Raw genomic sequence first — 26,126 nt, 5'->3', positions numbered from 1 at the left:
TGCTGTAAGAGCCTGAAACTCAGTTATTGATTTTCACATATGAAGAAGTAAGAAGAAGAACTATAGTCATGCCAGTCATCAGCTAAACAAATGGATGAGCTACTTAACATGTTATGCAGGGACTAAAGATCAAAACTGTGGTAAATTTTGCAATTATGGCTCAGAGAGTCAATGTATTTAGTTCAGTTTCAGTCCATGTGAGCTGACACCATCCTCTGACAGGATTCAGAGTAGCAGCCGTGTTAGTCTGTATTCGCAAAAAGAAAAGGAGTACTTGTGGCACCTTAGAGACTAACAAATTTATTAGAGCATAAGCTTTCGTGAGCTACAGCTCACTTCATCGATGAAGTGAGCTGTAGCTCACGAAAGCTTATGCTCTAATAAATTTGTTAGTCTCTAAGGTGCCACAAGTACTCCTTTTCTTTTTACCATCCTCTGAGTTTCCTGAACCCAAAACACAGTGTGAAACTCTATCAAAACTGTTGAGTTTCACCTGATTTAGTCTCCAAGCCATATGAAACTGCCAGTTTCACATGGTTTCAATATAAAATCATAAGTGATCCAGATTCTTCTGAAACTGTGCACAGGTGTTCTGAAGACTCACAAACATTTGCCGACCTTTCAAAAGATATGAGCTGTTTCAAGCTCATAACAAAACACATCATTTAAATGAGCCTTTCATGGTGTGTTTCACAGAGAACATTTCACACATTTCCTTGGAAAGGTCCAGTGGGAGCCCCTAGTGTGCAGCCCTCAAGTTTCTTGTAATCTTGTCCTTCAAGATCAGTTTTAATTATGATAGAAAACATGGCATTTTGAACTATAGACACGCCCTTGCCATACAAGACTGTGTTTGTTTTTCACTCCACTAGTTTTGAAAGGCCTGGGCTTGCAAGAAAATTGCAGCTATAACTGCTTGTTACTTTGGCAAAATGATACAAAAGTGTTCTTGCAGCATCTCTGGTTTTACTGTTGGTGGACAAACTTTTTGCATGTCTCTAAATCAATATTGTAAAATAACAGGTAATCATTTAGTCATGCCTAGTGAAATACTATTCATATTGGCTTTGTAATGGTCTGTGATGATGCCAAACAAGAAAACAGCATTGTGGTTACTAACAGCAGTTACACTTGCAGTCTGTGAGATCATTTCATATGCTGTTTAGAAAGATAATCTGCTGCTAACCTAGCTTTGCTATAAATGCACAGAGTTGATTACTAAGCAAATTTAGTCAGATGTTTGTGAAATGTCAGGATAACTGATACTAAGGAACAGATAAATTGTCCCTTCACACACACACAGAAAAAAATAGATTTGACTCAAATAGACTTCTGTTTGAAATATTCTTACTTTTTAAAGTGTGTTATCAATTTAGATATTTAAAAAAAAAAAGACGAATAAAAATGCATGATGCACATGTCAGAAGAGCTTGTCATGAGTTTACGCGGTTTGCTATGTGAAACATTTTCAGCTGTTGTTTGTTGAGTAAAGTACTGTATTCTCACTTAAGATTAATTTAAGTTGTTTTATTGCATGCTGAGATGGCAACATTTCTTTTCCACAAAAGAGGTTGAGTTGGAAAGGGCGCCTGATCAAAAAAGTATATTCAGGAAGAAAAGAAAACATTTCAAAAGGGATGTTCAAGTTAGACCTGCCAAGGCAGGTTTGCTATTCAAAGAAAAGATTGCAGGCTTTTTTTAAAAAAATAAAGACTTCATTAAGGACTGCCACATCACATGGTATGATATGTCACCACTGAGATACAAACTGCATTACTTTCTGAAAGAAACATGCAAAGTGAAGCTCTGTGCTTTACAATTGAGGGGGCTATGGCTTACATCAAACTATCAGTATATCTTTTAATTAGGGCCACCAAACTTCTATAGATTTTTTCTTTCACAAACTTGCATCTCAGCTGGTAAATCTGGCTGCAGAAGGCATTAGCAGACCTGTAATGCAGAGTTATATACTCAATGCTCAGCTAATATCTAGAGTAATGAATATAGGTTACCAATTGCAAATATGATATGGTTAAATTCCTCTTCTAACAGCTTGACAGAGAACTTTGGTTGGTATTCTTTGGTAAACATTGAATTAATTGCAGGCCGAAGATAGGCTTAGTCATAGATTACATAAGAAACACCAAAAGACATCTATTTTTCAGAGGCACCTCTAACCCAGTTTTTCCTCTCCCTCCCCACCAGCTGGCAGACACTAATGGAGAGAGGATACAAGGCTTTTACTACTGTTGTGTCATCTAAATCTGCTATGGCTGTTTTCTTTCTCTTTGAGAAATTCAGCCCAAAAGATTATCAAAAAGTCCAGGGGAAACCCATGTCATGGGAAATAGTAGTGGGTGTCTTTTCCGTACAAACTGTGTGAGAAGGAAAGAAAAGGGAAGTATAACCAAATTGAGGGAGGGGTTGGAGGTGGAAAGAATTCAAAACTGTGGACTGTTCTAGAAGTCCCTCAGTAGCATTTTTGCTATGGCCAGAAAATGAGGCTGCTTGACTAGAAACGTATCATGATTAAAAAGTTAAAATAAGTGTAATTCTAATAACTGTCAATCTACTCTGTTTGCACCGTAGGTTTAACTAGAATTAAGCAAAATTATTTGCAAATGTGTGCTCCATTTTTTGACCTTTCAGTTATGTGTGCATCCATGAAACTCAGTACATAATGAGCCCTTTCATGTGACAGAATTGTTAAACTTTTTAACTCTGAACAAAGTCAGGTGAGCAGGGTCAGGAATTTAAGTTCAATCTTGTACCAGTGCTTTTATATATCATGCCATTATTACACAGTGTGATTCTAGCCCTAGATCTGGGACTACATTGTATGAAATGCATCCGATGAAGTGAGCTGTAGCTCACGAAAGCTTATGCTCTAATAAATTTGTTAGTCTCTAAGGTGCCACAAGTACTCCTTTTCTTTTTGCAAATACAGACTAACACGGCTGCTACTCTGAAACCTATGAACTTTTTGTTCATTCAAAGAGTCATGTTCTTTCCTCAGGGCATACAACACTCCTCCTAGAAATTTTTCTGATCTGAAAATACATTATAATTTTCCTTATGAAGAACAGCACTATCTAAGATACATTTATATTTTTAATATAGTGATCAAAGACTCAAAGTAGAATTTGATTTCATTGACATGCATAGCATATGCCACAAATATCCATCTCACATTTTAGATATACATTTTCCATTACTGTGGGTTTCCTTCTACATCTATACAGTAACAGACTTTACTCCCGCAATATCCCTGTGTACCGCAGCCCTCTAGTAGTTGGAAATTCAAATGTGAGTGTACATGTGCGTGCATGATCATATTGCCCTCTATTGGCTAAATACTACTACACAGCCTACAATACTGTAATCCCTAAGCATATATGACCATGTCACCCTCTATGGAACACAGATGTTGAGGGCAATACTACTACAAGATCATGAATCTTTCATAATTTAGAGATGCTGTACAAAAATTAAGAGACAACAGTACCCGAAAGTACGAAGTTTGAAAAGATGGTACCATATTAATTATCATATGTATATTTAGTTTGTTCATACCAAAAGGCACTTCTTTCTTTTTCCATTTAAAAGTGAAGGAAATAAGTACAGTTTTCTTGACCTAACATGAAAAATACTGAAGCAAGATAATTTTTGTTATAGATGCAAATACTATGGGTCCAATTTTAATTCTGAACTCAGGCAGGTCTCTGTGTCTGAAAGTGAAAATAACTGCAGGCACAATTTTGCACCTGCAGTTCTGTTTGCCTGCAATTGAGATTATTTAGACATCTACATCAATGATTATACCTGCAAATTGGAAACATCTAAGTAACTTAAATTATAGGCACAAATAATTGCAGGTGCAAAGCTGTGCCCACAAAAATGGAGGCTGATGTCTGAAAATCCGGCTTTATATCTTGGTAAATTATTCACTGCATTATGGAACCAGTATCCTCCTGGGAGTGTCACAAATCCGTATAATGACTCTGAGTGCCTTTTAGATCTTTGATTTAGCAGGCATATGGGAAAGAACACGTGTAGCCAGAAAACTCCCTAGTGACTACACATGTGGATACTGAAGAATGTGAGTTATTCCAATGAATATTAGAATTAACTTGCAATCACAGTTTTCCTTCCTGATCCACACTTTTCTAATGATTTCAAACAGCTTAATGTTGTATTTTTATTATCTCACTATTGGTTAGAACAGGTGGTGCTGCTAATGCAAACAGGGAAACTGTGCAAATAAGAACTACCTTTTATAGAAGATGGCATTAGAGATTAGGAGAGACAAAATGTTGTCAGCTTCTTAAATGCATAAATAATGCTAAATTTCAGAGATCTTCAATGAAGACAGTCACACTTCAAAATGTACATTTTTTGCCATCATTTTTCATGGAAAGTGACAAACAAAAATATTTTTTAGATAACTGTAGAACTTCCCTCCCTTATCTTTAAACATTCTGGAAAACAAATCTGCAGCTACCCTCAATGTTGAATTATTTTGCTGTCAGAGATATAGATACACAGCTATAAACATAACCATTAGCACCTAAATTTCCTTTAGTAACAAAAAGTAATAATGAAAGTATTTTTGTATATTCTTTGGCTTAAATAGATCTAGGTGTGGTGCAGCTTTATAACAGTGATTGTTTCCTGTTGTACCTGTTATGTAAAAGGCAGTACTGTTAGTGAAAGGGTGAAAGAAATTAATTTAAATTCTCTTCTAGTGTTTGAACAGCTAAAAATCATAGGGAACAAATGAAGCATTCTGCCAGTTTTGACAAACTGTACAGTAAAGAAGCATTTTTCTGTTTTAGAAGCTTTAGGCAAAATTGTTTTGGCATGTCTATAACTTGTTCCTACTGCAAACAGAAGGGCAGTTAGAGAAATGTCTATTGTGGGAACAAAACTGTACATTAAAAGAAGTGAGGCATTTCAGTCCATTCTACAGCCTAGTCAGTGCTTTTATCCAGACACGAGATCTGTAAGGACTCAATGCAACGCTTAGTGAAATGAATGGAAAGATTACTATTGATTTCAGCGGGAGCTGCACCAGACCCTATGGCCAGATCCTCAGCACGTGTAAATTAGTGTAGCTCTATTGAAGGAAATGGTGATATGCTGATCTATGCCAGATGAAGATCTGGCCTCTAGCCTTGCTGAGTCTCAGCAGCCATGGAAAGTCATGGCTTTCAGTTCCATGACGGACTGACCTATTTATTAGAAAAATCATCTGCCTTGTGATAGTCATTTATTTAAATTTATCAGACTTTCAAACATAGCTCTTTTTAAAGCAAGTATTTACAAATATTTTTGAATATAGAATACATTTAAAATACATGAAAGCTTCTACTTTAACAATAAGAAAAGGAGTACTTGTGGCACCTTAGAGACTAACAAATTTATTTGAGCATAAACTTTCATGAGGTACAGCTCACTTCATCTAATGTGAAGTGAGCTGTAGCTCACGAAAGCTTATGCTCAAATAAATTTGTTAGTCTCTAAGGCCCTCAAGCCTTCTCTGGCACACACACAGGTAAGGCCGCACAAGTACTCCTTTTCTTTTTGCGAATACAGACTAACACGGCTGCTACTCTGAAACCTACATTTAACAATGTATGCTATTGTATTGCTTAGTTAAGTTTTAAGCAAAAAATATAAGTAACCTAGAAACAAAAAGCCAGAATAAGATCTGCATTTTGAGCACTAGTGAATGTCTTGGGTATGTTGTGAGGTACAGAGTAGAGATCATGAGACTTTTCCCCCACTGGATTTTTTTTATAAGCACTCGAATATGGCAAAACATGGAAAATATATGAGAGTAATATATGGTGTGAGAGAAGAATTGACTTTAATATGAACATTGCCCAGTTTTTAATATAGATCTCCTTTTTCAATTCTCACTTTGTTGTGCTAGATAAAAGAGAGGAAGGTCCAGGTTTCTCATCTTTCCATATTGTTAGGGGTTTATTTATGGGTGAGTCCTCTAGCTCTTTTAAATTCAGTGTACAGTATAGAAAGCCAAAAATTAACAAGGGTTTTGAGCTAGATATTGAGAGGTGATTAAGATTCATGAAGAAGGGACTTATTTCTCTTCAAGAATAAAAAAATGTCACATGGATGATAGTTCTCAATAATTTCATAATCTGACCTGTATGTAGTGAATATATTGCTGACTCTCATTCTGAATGAATTAAATAGATTGATGCTGATTTTTAATCTGTTTGATGGACAATCCAATGGTTTCTGAGCCATTTGCTCCAAAGTTCTGTATTTTTTGAAGTGCTTTAAGAATAGATTTAATTGATATTCTCGCCTTCTTTTATTGCTTATTTCATACTGTACATTGTCCCTATTTCTTTCTCTTTGGCTTCTTTCATTGATTGCCCTGCTTCTTATATCATGAACATTTGTGTTGTGGTGGACATATAACACAACATCAATACTACTACAAATATTAGGCCAGCTTTCCAGGAAATGGGCTTTCAGGCACCTCCTATATTATACATACCTCTGAACTGTATTTCTGGAATGAAAAAAGTGTCACACAAATAAATTGTGTTCTTTTTTGTAAGACTCTTTATAGCACTGTGTTCACAATATTAAAAGATTAGGATTGTGTTAACACACATTATAATTCTTTAAATATGTTGTGGATTTTTTTTTAAATCTTCTGTCCTGAAACTGATATTGATTTGGCTGCATGAAAGCTTGTATAGTACAGTGGTTCTCAACCAGGGGTACGCATACCTCTCGGGGTATGCAGAGATCTTCCAGGTGTATACATCAGCTCATCAAGATATTTGCCTAGATTTACAAGAGGCTACGTAAAAAGCACTAGTGAAGTCAGGACAAATTAAAATTTCATACAGACAACGACTTGTTTATACTGCTCTATGTACTATACACTGAAGTGTAAGTACTGTGACAGATTGGACCCCCCACCCAGGATGCCACTTGATATGCTGGGGTCCCACTGACCCCACCCGTTCCACCAGCTCAGGCTTCCTCCTCTTGTTCTTGCTGTGCCAGGCCCTCAAGCCTTCTCTGGCACACACACAGGTAAGGCCACACCCAGCTGTAGACACAGACTGAAATCAGCTCTGTGTGGGAGGATTCAGCTGAAAAGAGAGATCTGTACCATACAAACTCATAAAAATCGCCCCCTCTCTCAATGTGGAGGAAGATATGCACAGCTCTCCCCCCTCCCCTCCGATATGAATTGCACAAACTGGGTTTTGGAATAAACAAAAATAAGTTTATTAACTATAAAAGGTAAATGTTAAGTGATTATAAGGGATAGCAAACAAAACAAAGCAGATTACTGAGCAAATAAAACAAAACATGCAACCTTAACTTAATTCACTAAAGAAACAAGTTACAAATAGCAATTTCTCACCCTAAATGTTGTTTTAGGCAGGTTGCAGAGTTTCTACAGCTTAGAGTTCCAGTTATTTCTCTTCACAAGCTAGACCCCTGGCTTAGTCTGGACTCAGCCCTTGCTTTTCCTGAGCTTAGTTCCTTTGTTTCTTCCGGTGCTTTCAGCAGTCTTCCTTCTTGGGTGGGGAGGCAGTGGAGAGGAGCTGGCCACCTTGATTAACTTCCTTCCCATCCTTAAATAGGATTTACATATGGTGGGAACCTTTTGTTTCCCAGTCTGATCCCCATCCCCCTTCAGTGGAAAAGTACCAGCTCAAGATGGTGTCCTCTACCAGGTGACATGATCACATGATCTTGCAGTGTCAAAACAACCATGAGACAAGATTTATTTGTAATGTGCATAGAAAGGAACTCCAGGAAGATGGGAGCATCTTCAAAGACCCATTTCATTGTCTTTCCTAATGGCCTGTTCAGGCTGATTGCCTACTGTCTTGTGGGTGTTCCCCAAGTACACACACAGTTGTAATTGTTACATAGTCAATATTCTTAACTTCAGATACAGGACTGATACATGAATACAAATTGGATAACCACATTCAGCAAATCATAATCTTTCCAATGATATCTCACATGACCCATCTTGCTTAAAACATATCTTAGTTATGCCATATTCATATTATAACATTTTATTAATAATATGGGGTGCAGTGTCAAAAGTACAATATTAATATTCTAATTGATTTATTTTATAATTTATATTGTAAAAATGAGAAAGTAAGCAATTTTTCAGTAATAGTGTGCTGTGACACTTTTGTATTTTTGTGTCTGATTTCATAAGCAGGTAGTTTTTAAGTGAGGTGAAACTTGGTAGTACTCAAGACAAATCAGACTCCTGAAAGGGATAGAGTAGTCTGGAAAGGTTGAGAGTACTGGTATAATAAACTAAATGATGTCTTAAAGGCAAATAAATGCAATGTAATTGAAAGTACATAAGAAAGAAAACAAATGACTTGTCATATTGTTTACAAGTATCTAAAATTGTGGCTGTCTTGATTGTGGAATTATGAGGTAGAACAAAGGGAACTAACTTTGGGTTCTGTGTGTCAATGACAGCTTTAACTAATATGTCTCTATTAAAATGGTATCAATAGGATAATCTATGTAATTTGCTGTCTTAGGTTGCTAACGTGGTAACATATAACATGTATTTTTCATACATGTTTGCAAGTTGAGGTAGAGATTGTGGGAGAGTGGAGGAGGAACCTCTACAGCTTGCCTCAACCTGCTAACACATGTGAAAAATACAACTGCCTTGTCATCAGTATGATTTTACCTTGTGTTAGTTGTAAATGTACAATGTGTTAGCTAACACAAGATAAGAACACACCTTGTTTCCTAGCAAACACTCAGGTAACTTTCACCACATTTGGGAATGTTTCCCTCCTTTGTTGAAGGACATCCATCTGCATCCCACCTAAATTACCGTCTCTTCAAGATGCCTGAAATTTTGTGAATTCACATTGCAGATCTTGCCAACCTTAAATGACAGAGCCATGAAATCCAGCCCTTTCATTCAAATTCTGAGATTGGTGCAGTGTAAGTGAAGGCGGAATAGGACCCTAAAGGTATTTTGTGTCATTGTTTCAATTATAGAACTATGTGGGTAAAAAACTTGGATTTGACAGCAGCAGAAGAAAGAGGATATTGTATGCATGCCTTCAGCTTTGTATTAGATCCTTAAAAGGAAAATTATGTGAAAGACGGGAAGAAAACAACAAATGAAGCAAGATCCCTATTTCAATATAATTTGGAGAAAATAACTGGTTTGGGTTGGTCATGTTGCCAGGATAGATGACTCAAGACTTCCAAACAAGAAATGGAAACCAGAAGGATGCCTAAAGCCTGAAAGAAGAACAAATTGAGAAGATATGATTGACTGTAATGTTTCAAAATCAACTATTCCAAAGATGAGTTTGGGCTGTTGCCCAGAATACAATTGAATGGTGATGTTCATTTAGATCCTTAATGCTGAAACAAAATAAAACACTGTAGTTATGTTTCTGTTAGACATTTACTTCTTAATTCTTTCCAATTTTCCCAAATTTGGGATCTGATGTCACTTCCTCTCTCTCTTACTACATGTTGCAATGATTGTCGCTGCTGCTCTGTAATTTTTCTGAATACCAGTTTTCTGATGAAGGCCTGCATCTAAGGGCTTGTCTACACTACAGAGTTTTGTCAGCAAAAGTTATGCCACTTTAATTAAATCACTGTTGCATGTCCACTCTATGCTCCTTGTGTCAACAATGTGCATCCACACTAGCAGCTCTTGCATTGACACAGACAGCAGTGCACTGTGGGTAGCTTTCCCCCTGTCCAACTGGCTGCAGGATGCTTTGGGAAGGGTTTGCAATGCCTCATGGGGCAGGTACAGCATTACATGATGAAGGTTTCTCTACTGATCGTTCCATGGGCATCCTACTAGATTGACAGCTGCTTTTCAACTGAAGTGGGGAGCGGGGACAGGGAGAGTGTGTGACAGGGAGTGTGAAACTGAAAATTGCTTGTTTCATAGCAGAATATTGTTTTCCTAACCTTGTGCTGGACCATGCCCTCCCAGAAGAGGGAAGCAGGGTGGAAGGTAACTAATCCCTTCCCATCAGGGTTCCTCTTGCAGCATTTCTTCCAGATTTTTTTTTTAATCAAAGTGGAGGATGTAAACTGGTGGGATATTGCACCAGTCTAGGGAAAAAACAGTGCTGCTCCTTAGTTCATTTCAGGCTCTTGCCTCAGAGAACAATTTATTGTTCAAACACAAGAAGGCTCATGAGTAACCCAAAAACAAAGCAATTCCTGTGACCAGTGCAGACTCCAGTCCCCAGAGGATTTTCCCTTGCCTCTCTCCACACCAGATGGAAGACATACCTTTTTCCTTATATCCTCTTGTTGATCATGTGAGAGGCAGGTAGCTCTTAATGCTTTCCTCTGGCGTTTTATCCTGTCACAGTGAGATTTACCCTTATGGAAGAAACAAGGGGCAAGGCCTTGAATCTGGCTGTGTGTCCCTTGAAAGCTGTAGGAATCACAGGGCCGGGACCAGATGTGGGTGCCCTGCAGCTTCCAGTGGATCCTGGGCACTGCAGCTCCATTGGAGCATCCTCAGAGTGGCTGGAACTCAATTGGGAAAAGTTTTGTTTTCCTGTGGAATTGTTGACCACTGCTAAGGGGACAAATGCATTTCCCTTCAACTCTACTTCCATGTCCTCCTCACGCACAGTCCCCTCACACTTATCCCTAGGCCTACAAAGAGCAGGGAGTGTGGTGGGACTTATGTATATAACTGTATATATGTGATTCTATGAAACTAGTTCATAGAAGGAGCACCATCTACTGGCATGTAAGCATATGTAACATGGTTCATAAGTTTTTAAGACCAATAAAGTTGTTGTTGTCCATTGCAAATGGCTACCTGATTACACAGCTCTTAACAAAGAGGGCCTTTGGCAGAGATGGCACTCCTCCCTTCTCTATGGTGGAGGCAGATCTGGGAATGGATCTGTGGAGCGCTTTCTCTCCTTTAATTCTGTATCTTCTCACTACACTGAAAAACCATAAAGTCTGTGCTGGTGAATGAATTTTAATTATTAACATACTTAAGATATTTTAGTATAAACTGAAAACTGATGTATTAAAATCAGTAAGAACAACACTGTTTAGGTAGGTTTATGTAGTTGTAACTGAGCCCACTTGGGCTTACAGTGAGGTTTGAACCTGTGTCTTAAGCATGAAGGCCATAATTCAGCAAGGTATGTAAGCATGTGCTTAATTTTAAGCATGTGAGTAGTTCCATGGAAAGCAATGGGACTAACAACATGCTTTAAATTATGCATGTGTGTAAGTGCCTTACTAAATTGGGGGCAAAAAGTAGAAGCCTTGATCACTTAAACTGGGACTAACCTAGCTGTACAACTAACCCAAATCTAGCTGTACAACTCATTAACCTCTTATGGGGACCAGCCACTAGATTGGGACAAAGATCCACACTAAGAGAGTTACATTATATCACCCAAACAAATTTTCAAGATGAAAAATTTGCATTTCAGTCAATTCTATATGACTAGCTAACTTTCTTATGCTTTTTTGAAGTAGTTACAAATTTTATCTTTAAAATTAAATTGTCAAATAAAATGTCCTTCATACATTTCAACGAACATTTAGAACCAAATTGGCCTTTATCCAGCCTCTAAACAGGTGCCTGCCGTTTTTTGTATGCAACTTTCTGAATATGCTTTTTGCCCCTCATATCTACATTTTTGGCTCTAACTTTTATATTTTCATCGTTACTGTGGAAAGAAGGAGTAGCTAAGAAGTTCAGAAAGAATGATTAAACTAAAGTGATTGTTCTTCATTATCAAGAAGTTTCTTCTTTTCTTTTAAACAGGTTTCTAAACTGTACAGGCTGTGTGGATTGCATTTTTGTTTACTCATTGCTGCTTCTAGTTGTCATTCCACCACTGTATAGTGGAAATGGTAGCATGTTAGTTACATAATAAGCAAGAAAACAGAGTTTCACTATTGACAGTGAGGGTTGTTCTGAATAATTAGGAATGCTCTGAGATTAGTTACTTTATTCTGAAATGAAAATAGAATTCCCTGTTAGCTAATGCTGTTTCATACATGTGTACAAAAAATCCTTTGTTTGTTTCTCCAATAGATGGTTTGGTTTCTACAAAGGCATACTCCCTCCTATCATGGCTGAAACACCCAAAAGGGCAGTGAAGGTAAAGCACTATATTTCCTCCTTTTAAAAATAAGTGTTACAGTAACTAACATCGGTAACAGTAAAATGTCCTATTTGTCCGTCACCAAAGAAATGTGCTGATTGATGTTAGAATTAAGACATGATCCTCTAGTCTTTACTTAGAAAAAAAACTCTTACTGATGACAGAATGGAAATTTTGCCTGATTAAGGACTGAAGCATCAAGCTCTTAATTACTAAGTATATAGTTAAGCAAGATGCATGACATTACTGAAGAACAAATTATGACTTCAAAGTAATATTTATCCTAATATGTTTTGCTTTTTATTGATGTTTTACTTCATTGTGAATCCTCAGCAACATGCAAAAGAACTAATCCTAGGAATATGTATGTGTATGAATGCAAACATAAAGGAAACTCTTCAAAGTAAACATTTATTAAGCATTATGTCAGTGCAGTTCAAGTGCCCTCTTCCTGATGTTTTCCTATACTCTGAGAACAATCACTCAAAAAAACAAGCCCTCTTGTACCCTTCTGTGTATTACAGTCACCCATATTAATAGACACAAATCCCAATCCTGCAAACAGTTATTATGCCCTTTAGCTCTGTTATAGTAGAAATAAATGAATACTTGCCTATCAAATTGCCTTCACTATTAAATGATAACTTTATTTGTTCGGATATGCTTTCCTCATTCTCTACATTGCTTCTTACAACTTTACTTTTATTAGGATGATTTAAAACCTTTCACCACATAATTGTGGAGTTTTCTGCATTAATATTTTTTGGTTCTTCAGTTGAATGTGTACATGTGGGAGGACCTCCTGTGCATAATGCTGTTCATTGGATTTTCTCTCTTTTTTGTTTTACTTTCCCCAAAGGCCCCAGATCAATCTGGGCCTTAGTCTGCCATCAGTCATTACACAATGTTCCCCTTCACTTATGTAGGTATTACATGTGTGTAAAATGATAGAATGTAGCTCCATCACGTAATCCTAAAGAAGATCTCTTGGTAGAGTCTTGCTGTTATTATCATATTGAATACAAATGAGACAATCACTGTCTCTTAAAATTATTGAATATAACAAAGAAAAACTATGGCTGTATTTAATTTGGAGTTGCAGTACAGAGTCTAAGGTTGAAATTTTGAAACCCTCCTAATAACTTGGATCGTGTGCTTTCTTTTCTTCACATTAATTTGGTAAAAGGTGAAAAAGTCAGTCTGATAGTTGCTTCTGAGCACAGATATTGGTATATGCTAAGTAAAAAGGTAGGTTTAGGCATTGGGCTAGATTCCAGTACTGCCAACCCCAATCATTCAAAAGTCATGAGTCAAGCCGGCCCCAAGTGATGAGATTGTCTTAAAAATCATTAGATGTTAAAGAATAATAAATGTGAGGATCTCTCTGTCCTCTGGTTTTTGAGCTGTTATGATTCACATTTTCTGCATACTTTTGATAATCATGAGAGCTAAAACTTACACGTTTTTGTTTTTGCTAAATGAAAGCTGATATGCTCACATAATAACATGATTCTTAGTGCTGAGGCTTTAAGAAAAACACCGAATATCACAAGAATCTCAATAAAATTGTGAGAATTGGCAATGCTGAGATCCTTGGCTTCCCTTAAGTTCCTTTGCACGGCTCCTGTGGGCGTAAAAAGGATCTAAAGCAGCCTAAATGCTGCAGCAGTATTCCACAGAGGGGGCATTTCAGTGGCAGGAGGGGTCAGGATAGGAGTGCAATGTGCTCCAGAGATCCTGGCTGATGGAGCAACTTCCTGCAAGCTGTTACCAGACAGCACAAGTTATAGCATCCTGCTTAGAGCTCTGTGAAACCCACGGACATTGGGCTAAAGAGAATCTAAGTAGATTCAAAATTCCTTTAGCTTTTCTTGGATATGAACATGAAACACCAAGGAAGATCACTGGTTTCTTAGATTCATTTCTCTCCTTCCCTTTCTCAGTAGCCCCCACTCACTCTAACAGGCCTCAGGATACATCCTTCCCATTTAGGTATGCTGGGTTGTGAAACTGTTGGTGATCTGGACCACAACATCCATGCAAAAGACTTTGAGGCTTGAGCAGTAACTAGGGAAACTCCAGCTTTTCCCTTTCACATCAGTGAGGGAGCCTCAACCGTGGTAAGGACATTTTCTGGTTTCTGGCAGTGTGGTTTCTGGTTTGGTGGTGAATATTTTTCACAGCTCCAATTGTACAGGAAGGGTGACTTGAATTATGAAATTACTGCACTAATTAAAGATCCCTAAGATAAATAAACAAGGCAGAGTTCCTGCTGAGAAGAAATGTAGCATTGTCTGCATGGAATAATGTATTAGCTGGATACATCTATTTGCATGTAAAAATAAACCCATTAAAACCAAGGTGTTCTGATGCAATTTTTTACTTTAAAGCTAGGTGTCAGAAACCTGGGTTCACCTTTGAAGAGATTTGATCCTTTGTCTGTCTGTCTGTCTTTGTGTCTCTTTATCTCCATCTCTCTTTTTTCCTTTCTAAAAAGAAAGCTGATATTTCTGAAGGATGAAAACTTTATAACCCTGAGTTAGCTTGGGCTTGGATAACAGAAATCAGTGGTGCCAGTGCAATGGTTAACAGATGAACTTTTTGGGCAAATGTATATTGTGCATCTGTTCCAAGACATCTTGTTTCAAGCATATTTTTACCTTAAAGTTATTGAGACATATGGTAAGTACTTTGGCTTTTTTCTGTGTAATGTAGATTTAAGTGTATCTTTGCCAGATGGGCAGCATTGGTTATTAGATATATGAATGCATATATTTTAAATATATGTTTCTTTGGACTTTGTGAGGATAGCTGTTAACTTAATATAATTGTATAGTAAAATAAATTACTTCACTCTATGTTATTAAAGGCACTTCGGGTGCTCATCCCCTTCAATAATTGGGAACATAGAAGCCAGTCTATCTATGTAGAGCCTTTTGACAAAATTATTCACACGCAAAGTCATTTTGGTATGTCCAACTAAATTTTATATAAAGTTTTTACTGGCATTGATTATTTTTCTTTAAAAAAAACCTCTATTCACATAATGTGAAAGAGTTACTATTAAGCAGTTCTTTTATTTGGGACTTTAGGCAGCTATCAGTACTTTAAGGTAAAATTTTTAAGACCAAAACATTTGCAGGTAGTATATTTCTTCTTTTTTATGGCCATTTCACAGGTCTAGGAGACTGTGGAAAACATTAAGGAATAACAGAAATTCCTTGAAAGGTGGGAAGGGTAGCACTCTACAGAAAGACATTGGAGAGAGAATAAAGCAACTTTATAAAAATAAGAAATGAATTTAATTCAGTATCATAATGGACCCTGCTGTACTTGACATTTTTCCAGAGATTTTCTTTTGCCATACAGGTAAAATTGACTCTGGAAATTATGGCATACTGTTTAAGAGAGGTGTATTTCATGGTTATTTAACTTAGCAATAAAGATAATTATAGGTTTATGCCTAACACTTTTATCTTGTTTGATTATTGACAGACCTATTGCATTGATCTTAAACATATTTGCACTATGTGCTGTAGATTGCTGTTAAGTCAATACAGTGTCTGGAAAGCAATTAAATTCTAGGAGCTGAATTCTTCTGCTGGAGTATAAGAGTCATTCCTGTTGAATACAGAGGAAGCTATTTGTATCCTGTGGCTGGAGTGTCAGGCTCTAAGATTTCACAGTTTTAACAGTGTGTAACACTGACAGATCCCGGGCATTGTCAGGTGAGATTGAACCTGGGGTCTCTGGAGCTTAGTGCATGAGTCTCTACTGCATGAGCTAAAAGCCAACTGGCTTTTAGCTAAGGCTGTAGAAAAGACTCATTAATCTCTAAGTGGTCTTGGTGCCACTAGAGAGGACAGAACACCAAACCCATGTAGTGTGTGGGTTACATTTGTGTCATAGATATGTAATATGTATTTTATTCTCGCTTTAAGTTTAGCATTGTTACATTAGCCCATTCATGTCTGGTCCTTTGTTGTACCTGATGTGATTCTAGAAACTAGAAAACAGATCTGGTTCAGAAAATGCTACCAAACTTGCTGCAGCACAGGGCCCTGAATCATGGAAGTCCCCACATCACCAGGATCAAGTTGAAATGCCAGTGTGGTATTTACTGCTTATGCTCCAGTGACACATGTTGTAGAGTAAGAGTTGTTTTATATGCAGAGCTCTGTGATAAACTAAGTCCCTGGGGTATCAGGTTCTCTCCCTTGGCTGGGGCATATTACCTGGGTCAAGCACCTCCTTGTGTTTAATAGGAAAACTCCATTCCCTGTGTCTCTCAAGAAACATACATCAGTTCTGGACACATTTCCCATTGCTTCCTTTGGCATGGCAGAATAGTTTGGCTGCACGTGAAGAGGTGGGAGAAGATTCCACACACAATCTTGGCCTTGTAGTTGGAATCCAATTGAACAGCGGACCAAGAGATACCACATTGGCTTGAATCGGCTTAGTAAAAATAATGGAATGCTAGAGCACATTCAGCACTGCAGCAGGAACATTGGGCAGGAGTCTGGAAGATAAGACGTTGTTGGTTACTTACTTTTTAGAGGTGGGGAGGTGGTAACTTTTGCCCCATGTTTCTAATAAATGTTCAGAAAGTCCCAGAATACATCTGTGGTAAAGCCCTGAGAACCTCCATTTTTCTTTGCTTTATTCTTCCCCTAGTACTGAAAGCCTCATGTCAAGGTGCCACAAGTACTCCTTTTCTTTTTTTCCTCATATCAAAGTCACCATCCTTTGACAGGGAAGTACTGGACACTTGTTTGATAATTATGGGAGACTCAAGTCTGGTGAGCTTTATAGTCCTTCTAAGCCTGGCATATTCTCATCTATCTCAAAAATATAAAACCATGAAACTTATATGGAATATTACTTGTAATATTTCTAGGTTCTACCTGAAACTTGGATCCCCTTCTTCCCTCTTTATCCCTGAAAGTTCTCTCCTGTCCTACTTCATCATTCTGGCAAGAATTTACTGTTCTGAAAGTAGTTACTCTGGATGGCATCAGCAGCAGTGACCTTGAGATGGTTGAGTTCAGGATCCAGACAAAAGGAAGAAAGGGGAGCAGCAGAATACCGACCCTGGACTTCAGAAAAGCTGACTTTGACTCCCTCAGGGAACTGATGGGCAGCATCCCCTGAGAGGCTAATATGAGGGGGAAAGGAGTACAGGAGAGCTGGCTGTATTTTAAAGAAGCCTTATTGAGGGCACAGGAACAAACCATCCCGATGTGCAGAAAGAATAGCAAATATGACAGGCGACCAGCGTGGCTTAACATAGAAATCTCTGATGAGCTTAAACGCAAAAAGGAAGCTTACAAGAAGTGGAAACTTGGACAGATGAATAGGGAGGAGTATAAAAATATTGCTCGAGCATACAGGCATGGAAGGAAGGCCAAAGTATAACTGGAGTTGCAACTGCAAGGGATGTGAAGGGTTTCTACAGGTATGTTAGCAACAAGAAGAAGGTCAGGGAAAGTGTGGGACCCTTACTGAATGGGGGAGGCAACCTAGTAACATCCCGGATGTTTGGAAAAATGCACATATAGTGCCCATCTTTTAAAAAGGAAGAAGGAGAATCCGGGGAACTACAGACTGGTCAGGCTCTCCTCCATCCCTGGAAAAATCATGGAGAAGGTCCTCAAGGAATCCATTTTGAAGCACTTGGGGGAGAAGAAGGTGATCAGGAACAGTCAACTTGGATTCACCAAGGGCAAGTCATGCCTGACCAACCTGATTGCCTTCTATGATGAGATAACTGGATCTGGGGAAAGCAGTGGATGTGATATATCTTGACTTTAGCAAAGCTTTTGATATGGTCTCCCACAGTATTCTTGCCAGCAAGTTAAAAAAGTATGGATTGGATGAATGGACTATAAGGTGGATAGAAAGCTGGCTAGATTGTCGGGTTCAACGGGTAGTGATCAATGGCTCAATGTCTAGTTGGCAGCTGGTATGAAGTGGAGTGCTCCAGGAGTCTGTCCTGCAGCTGATTTTGTTCAACATCTTCATTAATGATCTGGATGATGGGATGGATTGCACCCTCAGCAAGTTTATGTATGACACTAAGCTGGAGGGAGAATTAGATACACTGGAGTGTAGGGATAGGCTCCAGAGTGACCTAGACAAATTGGAGGATTGGGTTAAAAGAAATCTGATGAGGTTCAACAATGACAAATGCAGAGTCCTGCTCTTAGGACGGAAGAATTCCATGCACTGCTACAGGCTGCGGACCAACTGGCTAGGCAGCAGTTCTGCAGAAAAGTACTTGGGGATTACAGTGGACGAGAAGCTGGATATGAGTCAACAGTGTGCCCTTGTTGCCAGAAAGGCTAACGGCATATTGGGCTGCATTAGTAGGAGCATGGACAGCAGATCAAGGGAAGTGATTATTCCCCTCTATTCGGCACTGGTGAGGCCACATCTGGAATAGTGTGTCCAGTTTTTGGCCCCCACTACAGAAAGGATGACTTATGAGAAGAGGCTAAGGGAACTGGGCTTATTTAGTCTGCAGAAGAGAAGAGTAAAGGGGGGATTTGATAGCAGCCTTCAACTACCTGAAGGGGGGTTTCAAAGAGGATGGAGCTAGGCTGTTCTCAGTGGTGACAGATGACAGAACAAGGAGCAATGGTCTCAAGTTGCAGTTGGAGAGGTCTAGGTTGTCTGATAGGAAAAACTGTTTCACTAGGAGGGTCGTAAAGCACTGGAATGGATTACCTAGAGAGGTAGTGGAATCTCCATCTTTAGAGGTTTTTAAGGCCCAGCTTGACAAAGCCCTGGCTGGGATGATTTAGTTGGGGTTGGTCCTGCTTTGAGCAGGGTGTTGGATTAGATGATCTCCTGCAGTCTCTTCCAACCGTAATCTTCTATGATTCTATGAAACATTATTTCAGCTATTTCAGCAGTATATTTGCAAATTTAGATGATTTAGAACTTTCTGAATTTACACCCAAGAAGTTGGGAACTGTGGCTGAAATCCTGTCTTCATTGAAATCAGTAGGAACTTTGTCAATCACTTCAGTGGGGTCAGGGTTTCACCCTGTGTATTCTTCTTCCAAGAACAAGGCCCTCCAGTTGTTCTGTCTTTGAATATGGCAACACTGGACAATTGATGTGCTGAAACATCCAAGGAAAGTTTTAGATGACAATGGGTATCATTCAATCCTGGCTGGCTCGTTACATGGAGGTGCAGGAAAAACTAAATTAGAATCACAGAATATCAGGGTTGGAAGGGACCTAGTCCAACTCCCTGCTCAAAGCAGGACCATTCCTGCTTTCCCAATTTCCCATCTTTCCCCTCAAGTTACAATACAAAAGGGCACTGATTGTGAAACTAATCCTCAGAGGAGTTGTATATGCCCAGCACTTCTGAGGACCAGTCCCTTAAGCAAAAGTAGACAGTTCTGTGTGAGACTTACTTTTAAAGGAGGGAAGAAATTGGAAGAAAAATATCATTTCATGTGGAAGACTACAGAAAGATACACAAACTTCCATTCTTCAATTCTATCAGTTTGCATCTCTCTAATGTGAAGTGTACTAATATCAGACAAAAATGGAAATAGTATAGTTAATTTATTACAAAAAAGATTACATTAGCTATTCTGTAACTTACATAAAAACATCTGAAAATGAGCCATTAGAGCAAAGGTTAGTAAATTGAAAGCAAGAACTATGTATTGCAAATCTTCTCTTGTGTACAATAGCTCATTGTCTTTAATTCCATTTGTGTTAACATTATGCCTTATTTACTAATGAAATCATCTGAAGGGCCTTATTCTCCACTACCTTGTAGCTTATGTAGTCATTTACACTTGTACCTACAGAGTGTATGAGACAGTGGAGAATCAGGCCTTCATTGTCTCTTTTTTCTAAATCAAATAAATAACTTGTAATAAAATCTTCTAAACATTGCTGAGTTTTAAATGTAACTGTATTTAATTTATAGTTTTTCACCTTTGAACAATACAAGAAATTACTAGGACATGCTTCACTATCACCAGGATTGGTAAGTGTGATACATAATTAGGGTTTTCGTTCATTTAAGGAAATATTGGATGTCCTGCTACCCTTCCCCAAAAGTAAAAGGGCCAAGATGCTTCGCGTGATGCCAAAGTGAAATACAACAGAAAAAACATGCCAGGTATCTGAGCTGCAGATAGCAGAAATGAAGGTGTTGCCTTGGAAAACATGGGAAGAGTCCAAAAGCTAAAGTATAATGTGTGATATCTTGGAAAAATCAATAAGTTACCATAGTAAATACATTTCAGTTGCAGCTGGTCAAAAAATGGAAAAACTCGTTTTGTAAAAATATTTCTAAGTTTCAAAGTTTTCATTTTGAAGGGGTCAAAACATTGTTTATTTTTCAATATTTTGGAAATATATTTATCAAAGACACCATTGAAAAAGTGATTGAAATGGTTATTGACATTTTTTGATTATCAAACCCCAGCTTTTCATTAAATGAAGATCTTGTTAACCTTTTCAGCAACTTTTTTTGATAAACAAAAAATGTCAACAACCATTTTTATATCATTTTCTATAATATTTTCAATAACAAATGTGAAAAAGGAGCACAATGCTGTTTTCTGGGGAAAATGAAGAATGTCAACAATTTTCATTTTTTTAAAGGCTATTTTTAATAGAAAATTTTTGTCTGAAAAATTTCAACCAGATTTCATTTCGATGTTTCTACTTTTAATCTCTTGCCTCCTGTCTACTCCCTTTTAAAAATTTTTTGGCATGCATAAAACACCTCACACTTTGTAGAGACACCTGTATTCTGTTTATAATAATCCATGTATCTGAGTTTTAAGCAAGACTAAAAAAATGTGAACTACTTGGAAAAGAGTATGTAATAAATAATAAAATCCTGAACATCTGGATTATAGATTTTGGGATTAGAATTCTTTTTACAGTTTTGGGTCCTGGGATGGAAGTTTGTGATAGACACAGAAAATATATGGTCACTTGTCTTGTAAGAATAAGTGCCCTATATTAGACTATACTGTGCCTGCTAAAGGGTGTAAAAATAGAGAGGAAACTTTTAGTTTATCATTACCCCAGGTACTGTCTGTGTGACACAACATGCTGCTGCCCTTCTCATGCAGGATGGTAAACTCTTCACATGAAACTTCCTCCTTTTAAGTACTCCATTGGTGCCATGGTTGTTTACAGTCCCCTCATGTTGTCAGCAAACTCCCTCTTTCTTAATGTACAATGGAGAAGCTGTCATTTGCATCCCTGGCAAGTGGAAAGAGCAGGTTTCAGGTTTTTTGGTGTATTGCCACCCTTTTCCAAGAACAGCATGGTGAAAACTAGTAAACATACAGCATACATTCTTAACAAAGAGCAGCTTTGATTCGTATAGCAGCTGTACTGGGCAACAAACATCCCAATAATTTTTTTAATGAATAATGCTGCTTTCATTACATTGCTATCGTTTTCAGTTACACTTAGGGCTCTCTTGTGTCTTAAATGCCATAGCCATTGGGAGTGTGTGGGGGGGAGAATCCTAGAGGTTTTCTATATACCTCCAGGCTGAGGCAAGTGGAATACCTCCAGGTCTTCTGGCGGAGTTCATGTCAAGGAAGCATGTCCCACTGAAAAGGAGAAACAAGTGTTTCCACCCTCTTCTCCTTGGCTTCAGACCGACAACTGCTAATGAAGGGGTGGGGCCGTGCTCCCATCCCATGAGGGAAATATAGCCCTACTGGCAGCATGGCCAGTGTTCCGGGTGCAGAATGACTGGGATTGAGACTGCCCCTGTATAAATGAACAAAGGGTTAAAGGCTCCTGCCACCTCTCCCTTCTTGAACGCTCAGAGTCAGTCATCCTCTGGCCCCCTGTGAGCCGAATGGAATGTTTTCCTGACTATTGCTTTCTTCCCACCGTGGTTCTTTTCCTGTTCCAGCCAGTTTACTCCATATACTATGCTGTGGGTTTAAGGTGGTAGAGGAACGGGAGGGTTCTTTTAAGTGGCTGGCACTGGAGACTAAAACAAAGAAACAAACAGACCAAGATTAATTATTTTGAATTTTCTTAACTGCTCTGATACTTAGCTGTTGTTTATCTATTATGAACAAAGTAAACCATTTTTTATCTTTCTAAATATGGCGTATTTTACCTGAGTGCAAAGCACAGGCCTTACTCAGGGCCATACTGTGCCATCGATTTTTGAGCAGATGGGGTGAATTCACCCCAGTGAAGGGGGCACCACTTAAGTACCACTTAAGTCATCTCAGGGTTGAAATTTACCTATGGAGAATTTTCCTTCTAAGTGGGCATTTTGCTTGAGTAAGTGCTTCACAATTTAGCCTGGAATATTCATTACTTTTACTATATTTTAAGTGCATTTGATTTAATGCTGAATACACAGAAGTTTTTTTAAGTATTACATAGCTACATCTATATTTTAAAAATCAAAATTATTATTTATTGCATTCAAACTCCACCCAAATATAACATGGGAACATTATTTTTCCATGTATGCATCTTAAATCAGTAACACAGCTTTCCTTCCAGCTAGAGAGAATTCATTGTTGATAGGACTTTGACGTTTTATTTTGAATTTTTGGAATGTGGTTTTGGTTTTTGTAATTTCTTCTTCATGAACTGTCAACATCTAATCAAGGGCTAAACCTGTTTAGTAATGGTATACTGCTGCATTAGTGAAGGTCTCTCCATTTTCGTCATATCATTCAGATTCATCATGTGATGTATGGGACATTTTACCACAGTGCTCATGAAAACTTGATTTTTAAGTATTGATTGATTTAATTTCCCTAGACGTTTGCAGTTGCTGGTCTGGGATCTGGATTAACAGAAGCAGTTGTGGTTAACCCATTTGAAGTAGTAAAGGTTAGCTTACAGGCAAATCGGAATGCTTTCACAGAGGTATGGTAACGATTCCATTCTTTTTTCAATACTTTGTTAAATATAAGAAATGCTGTAAAGTTAATTTTAATATTTAATCAGAATCTCTATGCTCATTGTAGAAAACTTTCTCTGAGGCTGTTTGGATGAAATAATGCTGTTCCCTCTAAGCAATGCTATTTTAACAAAGGTGGAATAGGAAACTTTGCTGACAAAATAATAAGTATAGGGAAAGTACTTAGTTGCACATTAGGAGCCAGATGTTTTACTCCTCTTTGTGATGCTCTTACAACACCCATATGAGATACGAAAATACTGTTATCACCATATTACAGATGGGGAACTGGGGCATAGAAAGAGGTTAAGTGACTTGCCTAAGGTTACACAGAAAGTACACAGAGCAGGGACTTGAACCTATGTCTTCTGTAGCCTAGGTTAACACTCTAACCCATGGACCCTCCTTCCTCCATGGTCAGTAGGGCCACAGAGAATACTGTATGGAAAGTAAAGCAACTAGGGAGCTGGAAAGGTGATTAATGAAAATATCTTTCTCTCTCTCTCTCGTTCTCTCTTATGACATGCTCTGTAATACGAAAAAATTGTGAACCAGTATTACAATCTGTCAGTTCCGTGAACAAATAATCAGACCTTTTCTATACCTCTGCAGATACAATTGGCCTGCCTCAATACAAACTTTTCCTTTTGAGTATAACTGTATTAATACCATATTGTGAGCAAACTAGTTCCAGCAGCACTAAATGGGAACACAACATCCTCTCCGCACATAAATTCCAGAGACTTTATTCTCCCTCACAGGGTTTTTAATCCACCTCACTGCTTTTCTTTGCAGTGAGTTATAATTAATTATTCCCCCCCAATGAAACCTATATCCTCTACATTTTTCTCCTCTGATCTTCAAAAAAATAAAATAAAAAAATTAGTGATATTCCTCTTTGTAATTGTTCTAGAAAATCAAATCTTCAATTTTTGAAATCAAAGCTCTTTGAGCTTAAAAAAAGGAATCAAAATACACTAATGCTTAATGAAAATGCTAACAATGCCCTAATTGCGGTACTACGATTATGTCGTAGTCATTCATGTAAAATTTTCAAAAGCAACTAATTGAGCACCTAGGGACCTAATTCCCATTGAAAATCAAATAAGTTTTTATTTGTCCTCTTGGAAAAAAAAGTAAATGGGACTGAGTCACTTAGGTGCTTTGTAAATTTTACTAACATTTTATGTAACTAAAAATATAATGCCAGATATTCCACTGTTGTAAATTGGTTGAACTCTATTCACTATACAATCTAGATGGAGCTACTAAAGGTGGGTGCATAACTGGTTGGAAAATCGTTCCCAGAGAGTAATTACTATCAGTGGTTCACAGTCATGCTGGAAAGGCATAATGAGTGGGGTCTCACAGGGATTGGTTCTAGGTCCAGTTCTATTAAATATCTTCAGCAATGATTTTGATAATGGCATAGAGAGTAACTTATAAAGTTTGCAGACGATACCAAGCTGGGAGGGGTTGCAAGGGCTTTGGAGGATAGGATTACAATTCAAAGTGATCTGGGCAAACTGGAGAAATGGTCTGAAGTAAATAGGATGAAATTCAAAAAGAACAAACACAAAGTACGCCATTTAGGAAGGAACAATCAGTTGCACACATACAAAATGGGAAATGACTTCATAAAAAGGAATACTGAGGAAAGGGATCTGGGGGTCATAATGGATCACAAGCTAAATATGAGTCAACAGTGTAGCACTGTTGGAAAAAAAAGCAAACATCATTCTGGGATGTATTAGCAAGAGTATTGTAAGCAAGACATGAGAAGTAATTCTTCCGCTCTACTCCGCGCCGATTAGGCCTCAGCTGGAGTATTGTGTCCAGTTCTGGGTGCCACATTTTAGGAAAGATTTGGACAAATTGGAGAAAGTCCAGAGAAGAGCAACAGAAATTATTAAAGGTCTAGAAAACATGACCTATGAGGAAAACATGACCTATGGAAAAAATTGGGTTTGCTTAGTCTGGAGAAGAGAAGACTGAGAGGGGACATGATAACAGTTTTCAAGAACATAAAAGGTTGTTACAAGGAGGATGGAGAAAAATTGTTGTTCTTAACCTCTGAGGTTAGGACAAGAAGCAATAGGCTTAAATTGCAGCAAGGGCGGTTTAGGTTGGACATTAGGAAGAACTTCCTAACTGTCAGGATGGTTAAGCACTGGAATAAATTGCCTAGGGAGGTTGTGGAATCTCCATCATTGAGGATTTTTAAGAGCAGGTTGGACAAACACCTGTCAGGGATGGTCTAGATCAGCGGTGTCCAATACGTTCACCACTAGCCACATGTGGTTAATAGGCTACTAAATTGTGGCTAATGCATGTGGCTTTTTTATAATGTGGCTTAATGTGGCTTTTTTATAATGTGGCTAATAAGAAAAATTCAAAACCACAAGTGTGGCTAGCAGTGTGGCTAGCATCGAATTTCTATTGGACACCGTTGGTCTAGATAATACTTAGTCCTCCCTCTCGAGGTCCCTTCCAGTTCCATTATTCTATGATTCTATTACTTCAATAGAGCTGTGTTGATTTCCACCAGTTGAGGATCTGTCCCATTCCTGTTAGAATATTCTTTAGCATATTCAAAGCTAAAGGAGATGTCAGAAACACAAGACATTATATTTTTTCTTTTAAAAATTCTTAACTTACCAAAACCCAGACCTATTTCCTTATGAGTAGCATATTCTTGTTACTACTTACTATATGATGTGTCTTCACTCTGTAACAATGCAGTGTTTTTCTAAGAGAATTAAGCAGTGTCTGCACTTATCCCATTGTGTAGTTCATGCCATGTGATGAAACTTAATGCAATTTACATATTATTTTGGTTGTTACCTTTAAATAAGAAATATAGCCTGTTTCAAGGAACAAAGGAGACTGCACACCAATAGTGTGCTGACCATTGCATTGTTCTGTGATATCTGAGCATCTTTCTATGGTCTGTTGGTTTAAAGAGGAAGACCCTCAGATTTGACACACCAGCACTCTGACATCAT

General features: G+C 38.0%; 1 protein-coding gene across 21 annotated transcripts in view; it reads left to right on the top strand.

Annotated features, from left to right (window-relative positions):
* Window positions 1-26,126, top strand: part of SLC25A21 (solute carrier family 25 member 21) — a 376,779-nt gene that overhangs the window by 334,714 nt on the left and 15,939 nt on the right. For 20 of the 21 annotated variants that reach the window (XM_043516956.1, XM_043516962.1, XM_043516954.1 and 17 more), the window contains 3 exons: window positions 12,113-12,179; window positions 20,140-20,199; window positions 22,980-23,087. In XM_043516956.1, coding sequence (XP_043372891.1) covers window positions 12,113-12,179; window positions 20,140-20,199; window positions 22,980-23,087 — 235 coding nt within the window. The remainder of the gene's footprint in view (window positions 1-12,112; window positions 12,180-20,139; window positions 20,200-22,979; window positions 23,088-26,126) is intronic. The other variant, XM_043516969.1, reaches the window with a different exon arrangement.

The sequence above is a fragment of the Dermochelys coriacea genome, chromosome 6 (assembly GCF_009764565.3).
Source record: "Dermochelys coriacea isolate rDerCor1 chromosome 6, rDerCor1.pri.v4, whole genome shotgun sequence".
NCBI lineage: Eukaryota > Metazoa > Chordata > Testudines > Dermochelyidae > Dermochelys > Dermochelys coriacea.
This window is presented reverse-complemented; position numbering and strand designations above follow the sequence as displayed.